This window comes from Lissotriton vulgaris, chromosome 3_2, assembly GCF_964263255.1.
Source record: "Lissotriton vulgaris chromosome 3_2, aLisVul1.2, whole genome shotgun sequence".
Lineage (NCBI taxonomy): Eukaryota > Metazoa > Chordata > Amphibia > Caudata > Salamandridae > Lissotriton > Lissotriton vulgaris.
The window spans coordinates 202,045,149-202,054,207 of record NC_141690.1 but is presented as its reverse complement, the minus strand read 5'-3'; the positions used below and the strand labels follow the sequence as shown (position 1 = coordinate 202,054,207).

At 44.3% G+C, this 9,059-nt stretch overlaps 1 protein-coding gene and 1 long non-coding RNA gene across 2 annotated transcripts; both read right to left on the bottom strand.

Moving 5' to 3' along the window:
* Positions 1 to 2,031: 2,031 nt before the first annotated feature.
* Positions 2,032 to 4,320, bottom strand: LOC147725527 (zinc finger MYM-type protein 1-like). The gene is made up of 3 exons (XM_086964462.1): positions 4,289 to 4,320; positions 2,934 to 4,166; positions 2,032 to 2,756 (listed from the first exon to the last, which is right to left on the bottom strand). The coding sequence occupies exons 2-3, from the start codon at positions 4,141 to 4,143 to the stop codon at positions 2,032 to 2,034; spliced, it is 1,935 nt and encodes a 644-aa protein (XP_086820588.1). The 5' UTR covers positions 4,144 to 4,166; positions 4,289 to 4,320.
* LOC147725526 (uncharacterized) lies at positions 4,314 to 8,844 on the bottom strand. The gene is made up of 3 exons (XR_015309831.1): positions 8,771 to 8,844; positions 5,245 to 5,356; positions 4,314 to 4,400 (listed from the first exon to the last, which is right to left on the bottom strand). It is a non-coding gene; the product is annotated as an uncharacterized LOC147725526 (long non-coding RNA).
* Positions 8,845 to 9,059: the final 215 nt, after the last annotated feature.

Below are 9,059 nucleotides of genomic sequence, written 5' to 3'. Positions count from 1 at the left end.
AAAACAGTGCTGGGGGGGGGTTTAGGGTGGCAAGCAGTATGAGGGAGAAGGGTGGGAAACAAAGAATGTGCAGCGGGAGGAGGGCGTGGGATGGGTAAAAGAGAATGACAGCAGCAGGAGGGCAGGGGAGTTGAAAAGAACTGAAGGTGGGAAGAGAGTGGGGTGTTGTAAAACGAATGGACTGTGGGAGGATAGCGGTGTGGCAGGTTAAAAAGAATGGACAGCAAGAGGACAGCAGGCTCAACGGATCGGACAGGGGTTTTGCCCCCAATTTTTCTCTTAAATAAACTAGTCCATTACAGAGAGAGAAGGATGGGGTGGGCAACAAAACGGACTGCAGTAGAAGTGCAGGAGTGACGAAGAGGAACTGCAGAGACATGCACTCAAAAGGTAAAAGTAGAGTGCACTGGCACAGACATTTAGTTGTACGTGGTCCATGCTCCACAACAGGGATGAAGACTTGAAGCCTAGGTGCAAGCCGAGGCGAGGAGGACTCTCTGACCAATAAGAAGCATGGAAACAAGAATGACATTTGAGCCGACCAATGGTAAGTATTTGTAAGTAATGGACGGGCTCTAAGCCCATTTTAAGATTTTCTTTATTTTCAAGAGATTTTGCAAGCATTGTGCAAGCGCCGTGCAGGCGAAACCTAAAAAGGAACAGTTAGACCTGGCAAAAGGTTCATTTGCAAGGCCAAAAAGTAAGTTTAAAATTGCACTACAGGCTGCAGTGGCAGGCCTGGGACAAGGTTTGTATGGCTACTTTTAGTGGGTGGCACAATGAGTACTATGACTCACTAGTAGTATTTAATTTTCAGGTCCTGGGTACTTGTAGTAACATTTATTAGGGACTTATATGTAAATTAAAGGTGCCAGTTTGGTGTATGCCAATTTTACAATGTTTAAAAAAGAGAGCACAAGCACTTTAGCAGTGGTTACCAGGAGTAGAGTGTACAAAAGGCAATAAAAAGGAGTTCAGCCGAAATAGGGAAGTGAAGGCAAAAGGTCTGGGGGAATACCATGGCAAGGATTTCAGGTGTAACACAAATCTATACTTCTCAATATATGTTACCTTCACAATATGTTGGTAATCGATATTGTGGAGTCAATACATGTGCCGGTTGATAACACTGGCCTCTAAATTATGGCATACAATGGACTTGTTTATTTAAGAGAAAAATTGGGGGCAAAACTATTTACAAAATCTTGATGAGTGCCATGCATGCAATTCAATCATGGAGTCCAATGTTGTTAACCGAATATCAGTCCAGACCTGTTAGTGCGTATTAACTTCCAGGCACAATACGACAGACAGGTTTTATGAAGATGATGATATTGCAAGCAGGCAGGTGGGCTTGAAGCTGCCTGGTAACAAGAATCATGCCAGGAAAGTATTTCATTTTTAGTCCAGGACAACAGTAGCTGTCAATAATGTCGTTCTTGTAAACCAAGACTGCATCACCCAGGAACCTACTCAGAGTAGTAGGTATCATTAGTTGCCGCACTTGCAGTGGCACAGAGACCGAGCAGTGTAAGGGGCCTACTGCATCCAAATTAAGCCTGCCTTTTGCTGCACAACAGGGAGAGCAGAGACCCATTCCTCTTGCTTGCATTAGTTTAGTTTAGTGTATTTGAACACTTGCAGTGGCGGCTGGTGACATTTGAAAGTGGTGCGGCGTAAAATGAAAGTCGTACTGCACCGTAGCGAGCGAGCGTAGCGAGCAAGCCCGAACCCCTTAAGGAGGGTTCGGGGGGAATTCCCCCCGAGAAAATTTTGAAAAAAGAGTGGACAAATGGTGCATTTTCATGCAAATTTGTGAAAGCAGGAAGGTTAATAAAGCAATTGTGAAAGTGCAGTTATTACATTAATAAAGTGGTGTCATATAACATAGGTAGCTGCTTATTCTTCTTCATCATAACCACAGAGCTTCATAACAGACTTTGAAACACAATGCATTGCTGAGTACCTCACAGATGTATTTTAATAACAAACAAATAAACAGGACGCCAACTAGCAGCATTTAAATAGTGTTCACTTTTTGTAATGAAAATCCGCACGTCTGTTTTTCATGGAAGCAAACTTCTCAATGACTTGACCATTGAAGTCTGGTATTCGTTTAACTAACTCACTCTCGATGGAAAGCATTGCTAAGGCATTCAGCCTGTCCTGTATCATGGTGTTTCTTAGGAATGTTTTTATTCTGTTCAAAGCGGAAAATGAACGTTCCGACTCTGCTGTTGTCATCGGTGTGGTGATGAGTATTTTTAATAAAGTCACTGTTTCTGTTAGTGTGTTTTGCATGTTAAGGTTCAGAATTAAAGCAAGCAAATTAATTGCATTAGTGGCCTGCCGGTATACATGCATTCCATACAGTACAGTTAGTTCTGTTCTCAGATCCTCTTTGTTGAGCATAGGGTAAGCATCAACAGCGGTATTCAGTGCTTGCTCAGGGAAGGAAATATCATGTTTAGCAAACAGATCACTTTTTAGTAATGTGGCACTCACCAAATGCTTTTTAAAAGAAAAGCGTTCCTTTGCCTGCATAATTATAGTGTCACATATCTCTTTGGAAATTCGGACTAGACTGCTGATGTCTTTTCTGCGGTTAGAGAAAGTAGAATCATTTGGCAGTGTGCTGTCTAAATTGTCAACGTCTTCTCTGATTTCCGTTATGCTTGTGACAAAGCTGTTGATAGATGTTTCCACATGGATAGTATCTATTTCACGTTTTTGTAACGTTTCATACAGTGCTTCAACTTTTAGCATTATTTGAAAAAACAAAAACAGCAAAAACTGAAACTCCCTGTCTTGCAGTGTTCTAGCAAAGCCACGGGCCTCATTCCGGCTTTTGTAGTCAAAGTCTTGATTTGCTTCTATGGTGTCAAAACATTTCTCAAGATCAACCCTATATTGGTATATTAGGCGGATTGTACGGATGTGAAAATTCCAACGAGTTGGGCCTCCCTTTGGAATCCTTCTGTTAACAATGGTATGAAGTAACTCCGTTCTTTTGGGGGAGCGTGAGAAGAATGCTGCCATTCCGCCTACATCCAGGAAGAATATCTTTGCCTCAGAGATCTTTCCTACTGATTGTTGCATAATCAGATTTAGTTGGTGGGCATAACAGTGCACGTAATGGGCATTAGGGTAGACATCTTTAAATTTTTTTTGTACTCCACCGGAGGTTCCACTCATTACTGCAGCACCATCGTAGCTTTGTGCAATCAGTTTTTGTTTTTGATGCTGCTCTGGAAAAATGAAGTTTAGTTCCTGTAGAATAACTGAAGAAATGCTTTCTGCACAAGCGTCTTTTAAATGGGTGAATCCATAGAAGCGTTCCACAACTTTGTTGTCACTGTCTAGGTACCGAAAGACCAATACTGACTGTGTATTTGTGGCCACATCAGTGGTGTCATCAGCCTGAATAGCCACAAAGTCTGTGTTTTTCAGCTGTTGTACGATAGTGCTTTTTACAATCTCTAGCATGCACTCAAGCAGTTCATTTTGTATGATTTTCGAGGTGCCCTTGAAGACTGTAGCAGTTGATAGATGTGCTTCGAATACATGGTCTATGCTTGCTATTAAGTCCACAAGCCCTAAGAATATACCAGGATTTGCAGAGCCTTCCGATTCATCATGCCCTCGTAAAGCCAGTTCAAAATCACCACAGAAACGAATGCAGTCAATGATTTTTGACAGCACGTGTCTATTCCTATCAACTGCTTCATTGTGCTTCCGTATATTTGTTTGGTAGGCCTCGCTTAAGTGGGCTTCAATCGGTTTATCTCCCAACATTCCCAGTCTTGTCAGATTTTCCATATGTGTTTTCGTGTGTGCATGCCTCTTTACTTTATCTGACAAATGTTTTAAGTCTTTCACTCCTTTTTTGGTCCAAGGAGTTTCACCACCAAACAGCAGGCAGGGGAAGCAGAACAGAGTATTTGTTGAAGGACATCCTGTAAGCCAATCAACTTTTTTGTACCAGGTGTTTGTGAAAGAACGTGTGTAAGGCTTCCCTCTGTCTAGGGAACGTTGTTGTAGGTTTAGGTCTGGCCGGTGAGGTCCTAATTGTTTTACAATTAGTTTGTCTTCACGTTTCAGTCCAAGGAACGGCTTTGCAAATAGATGCTCTACTGTATTCATGGTGTTACCAATGTTAGTGTTACCTGTCAATAATCAAAGTACAACGTATGAGGTTTGGTGCATGTATTTAGACGCCACCCACCATGTACACAACTTACATAGCCCTTGACTACTAGAATGTAAAATATAGCAGCAGTTTCCTTACCTTAAACACTGGGGTTGTTGGCTGTGTTGTAGCAGAAAAGGAGGTTGGCGTCTCTTCTTCTTTGCTTGATTTGCCCAAAAATTAGTTCGGCAGCCTGAGGCTTTACCAAATGCTGAAAAGCAAATACAACAAAATGTAGTTGTGTCAACCAAACACACAGACTTTTAACAAAAGCATTCAAACTGTAAAATATGGGCAGGCATGTACAGTGGTGTAACGCAAAATGAGCCCCCTCCCTTGCAGAATGTGCTGAAGCACCCCTTAGTGATCACATCACGATGCATTTCTTTGATCATAAGTGCCTCTTATTACAGAAAAAGTTGGAGACCCTTGGCTTAAGTGATCCACAAAGACTTGACCCTGTACACTGCACATTACATTTGGGTTATACATCAGGTTTCACCTTCTTAGAACAATACACTTGAATTTTACTAAGTGGGCTAATGCAATTCCTTCCATTGACCAGTACAGTCTAGGGGGCACACTTTTGGTTCCTATGTGTAGTCTATATGCAGACGACGATCATCTGAATTATTAAGGGACTCAGATCACACTCCTGGAAAGTGGTTAAGCCTGCCTTAGCATTGTTTTTGTAGGCCATGTGGACTTTTAGAAGGTTCACGTGGGCAAGCTGGCATAAGCTCTGTAGTCTGGAGATGAACATGTCACAGTCATAGACATGCCATTAGGAAAACGGACACTGGAACCAGGAGGACAAACGCAAAATGAGCCCCCCCTGTAGCACGTAGTTAGCGGTTGATCTATAAACTATAGAGGTAAAATCTTCTCCAGTGAAAATTAATCTACCTTTGAAACAATACATGCACTATGGAAAATATGCAAGAAATACAAATTCAAAAGAAGACTGAACACTGGTATTTGACGCCACCCACCATGTACACAACTTACATAGCCCTTGACTACTAGAATGTAAAATATAGCAGCAGTTTCCTTACCTTAAACACTGGGGTTGTTTGCTGCGTTGTAGCAGAAAAGGAGGTTGGCGTCTCTTCTTCTTTGCTTGATTTGCCCAAAAATTAGTTCGGCAGCCTGAGGCTTTACCAAATGCTGAAAAGCAAATACAACAAAATGTAGTTGTGTCAACCAAACACACAGACTTTTAACAAAAGCATTCAAACTGTAAAATATGGGCAGGCATGTACAGTGGTGTAACGCAAAATGAGCCCCCCCTGTAGCATGTAGTTAGCGGTTGATCTATAAACTATAGAGGTAAAATCTTCTCCAGTGAAAATTAATCTTCCTTTGAAACAATACATGCACTATGGAAAATATGCAACAAATACAAATTCAAAGGAAGACTCAAAACTGGTATGTTGTTGTTTTTGTCATTGCATCCAGATATAGGATACAACAAGTAACATCATACTTACTCTTATGATATTACTCTTTTTGAATGCGATCATTAAAATTATTATCGTCTAACTTTTAAGTCTACATTGCCAGTGACTATCCACAAGATACGGTACAAAAGGGGGTGATGATGGACGGAAGGCATGGCTTGATTCCGGTCCAGGAAAGACATGGCTTGGCAGTTCGGGCTGGACTGTTTCCATTAGGCACAGGGTCAGACTGATTTGCATATGGCCATGTCTGAACTGGGGTGGCAGAGTGGGCTAAAGAACGATGATGGATTAAACCCAAATACGATGACTGGGTGTGAGTGTTTGATTTGTTCAGATGCTCCGTCCAACACCACCCCCTTTTGTACCGCTTTGTTCGCCATAAGTTGGTTAGAGCGGCAGACCCTGATGCAGAGGTCTGGCCCGGGACCAGGGTTCAATTCCCCGCCTCGGCGGGTCTTGGGCTCAAAAAATTCCACGGACCTGATAATTCTCGCCTCGGTGCCTATTCCAATCATGGAGTCCCACTCTGCAACTCTGGGCAATAGCTTGCTTAATCTCCACAACGGCCCCCACAACGCTAAGGATGCCTGGCCTCCACCTTGGGGGTGCCCAGGAGTGGGCGCCTCACAGGGAAAGCCAGGATGGGTTCCACAGCGGTATTCGTACAAGCGCCTTGAGACCCTTGCGGGTGAGTAGTGCGCTATACAAGTATCAATTTACATATAAGTTGGCAGGGTATGCTCAGACGTGAGTCCCTTGCTCACTTTGTCACTGGATTCAAGCAAGCCTGGCTGAAATGCCAGAAACCGGTCCTAGGAAATACTAAAAGACAAAACTACAACATCTTAGATGATGGCTTACATCCCTGCCTGCGATGCACAACTCGTCACCATGCGGGAGGTTCCTCAGATAGCGCCGAGAGGCCATGTAAATGGCTGGCCGGGATGGCCCAGAGAGTTAAACACTCACCACTGAGAAATGTGGTGGCACCTGATCAGTTCACTGAGCTCAAAAGGGTAGAAGGATGAGTTGGCCATGCAGAGATTCGAATATATGACCTGCATGCCACGGTGGCATGCAGGTCATATATTCGAATCTCTGCATGGCCAACTCATCCTTCTACCCTTTTGAGCTCAGTGAACTGATCAGGTGCAAGTTTAGCTACATAGATTAGAAGCAGAGGAGTTGTGGTAAGTGCTACATGATAAGTCATAACTTAATTTATTATAACAAAATTAACATAACCTAGAGTACATTAACAAAAATGCTTCATGTTTTCATAAAACTACCTACCATGCCCTTATTGCCACGCAGCTGAAACTGACCACACCAGACACCAAAAGCAAGCATTTCAGAGGAAAGTTACCTTAGCTCGAGTTGTTGTTAATTGTATTTGATTGTTTAGGCAGACCGCGAAACCAAATACAACCACAATGCACAGAAATCAGTGGGAGTCCAAGCAACTGATTAATGCATGTGACCAAAATGGTCTATGAGAGCACCCGCTCGGACATCTGTTAGCACTTGGGAGGTTAAAAGTGCCATTAAATTACACAGGGGGGCAAAGGAGGGGTGCGTTTTGGGCGGAGAAAGAGAAAAGTTGGGATAACTCTCCCTCGAGAGCTTAATGCATCTGCCCGGGTGGCAAGGGGAGACCAGAGTTAGGGTTGAGGGTAACTCTAAGTGCGTGCTACTGATAGAGCCAGAATGCAATGGCTAATCCCCACTAAAAAATCTTTAACATGAATTTTAAAAATGACCAGAACAGAATTTAACAAAGGTCCCTGAGGCTAGGTATTCCCTTTCACTTGTGCAAGATCACACAATGACATCCCTTCCATCTCCGCATCCGGAAGGCCATACTTCACCTGTCACCCATTGTGTGTCCACTGTTGAACTAAAAACCCTTGGGTAAGTCTTGTTTGGTGTAAAAAGAGGACATTGCTTGCGGGGATCGGTGCCCTTTGAACTCGGCTGGTGTCAGGTGAGCGGCGGTGGGGAGCCCCGGTGGACAATACTGTGCCTGTTCTGACCCGGGACCGGGCGGCTTCAAAATACAATAGCGCCAAACCAGCCCCACCCACTCTACCACAATAAAATGGTGGGAACATAGCCCCGCCCCTTTCCCCAAAACTCAAGGCTGGTAAACCAAATCATGAAATGCTTTCAAACCGGCCTCTCCATTGCACCGCAACCCAATGGTGACAATTAAATCCGGTTCACTTTACCGCAGTAAAAACCAGCCACGCCCATCTCTACAGATCAGTCATTTTAGCAGATGGTGGCCTTGCTGTATATTTCGTGTCATGAAAAAAACAGCCAAAATACGTTGAACAAGCCCCCCCTTCTAAGCACCCCCCTGCCTCCTCTGAATCCCCACGCCTTGCGGGGGTAGCTTGGTGGGGGCAGGCATGGTGCAGGCTTGCATTTTAAGCGACCCCCAGAAAGGCTTAATACCACAGTCTTCTTCAGCCTCACGCGAGGGTCGTGGTAAGCCTAACAGCACACACTCTGCTTGTGCATCTATTTACAGCCCCGGGTTTCAAGCAAACCCCTCCCAGCCCCGACTTTCACATGCAGTTACCACCTGAAAGAAATCGCATACGAGGGGTAAACACGGTATTTGTAAGATCATTGCCCAGTGCACAGCGCAAAACTTCGAATCAGGATCTAAAATGGGCCTGAAAACTATTTCCCCAGGAGGTTTTTACGTCCGACCTCAACTTGACCCGGGCCTCGATTACGATTACCCTTGTTGATTCAGATATGTGCAGTAACTTCTGTAACGTCACGTACTAGAACGGAGTTTGTGGCCAAACTGATGAAATTTACCAGGAGAGACGTTCAGTAAATTTCTGAATGTCTTGTCAGGAGCGATACACACAGCGCCATCCTCTGGTTAAGAATCAGACCCTAGAAAGAAGCAAAACTCACTCTTCCCAGAGGAGCCGGCGGGTCATTTATTTCCTAGCTCATTTTAATGGCCAATGACAGTTCTTCCAACAAAACCTAGTACTGCGGCCACCTCTAGGGCTCCAACCCACCGTATCATGCCAAGGCAAGGCGGCCAAACACCGTCAACTTAAGTTTAACATTATTTTATTTTTCAGGTCCATACCTGCACAGTGCACACAGGTCCAGGATTAGAATCTGTGATCTGTCTCTGAACGCTCCACAGACTCGACGACGGCGACTACACTAGGTGAAGTGAGAGGCCTCAGACAGTCACCAGACACACGAGTCGACCACGAGGACTCAGGACACCACAAGGAGGAAGAAGGGAAGGAGGGTCTGAGTGACACAACTGTCCTTGGGCCGGCCCGATTTGCCCAGCACCTAGAAATGCCCAATCACTGAATGGCTTAACACTAAGCCACTACAGTGATTGGGCATTGCTTGCCCCGCCA

What these genes read in the sequence shown, in the direction of transcription:
- LOC147725527 (XM_086964462.1), bottom strand. Translation starts at nt 4,143, where the DNA reads ATGAATACAGTAGAGCATCTATTTGCAAAGCCGTTCCTTGGACTGAAA. An exon ending in TCGTTGGAATTTTCACATCC is followed by an intron (nt 2,757 to 2,933) that starts GTACAATCCGCC and finishes TAATGCTAAAAG; the next exon opens with TTGAAGCACTGTATGAAACG.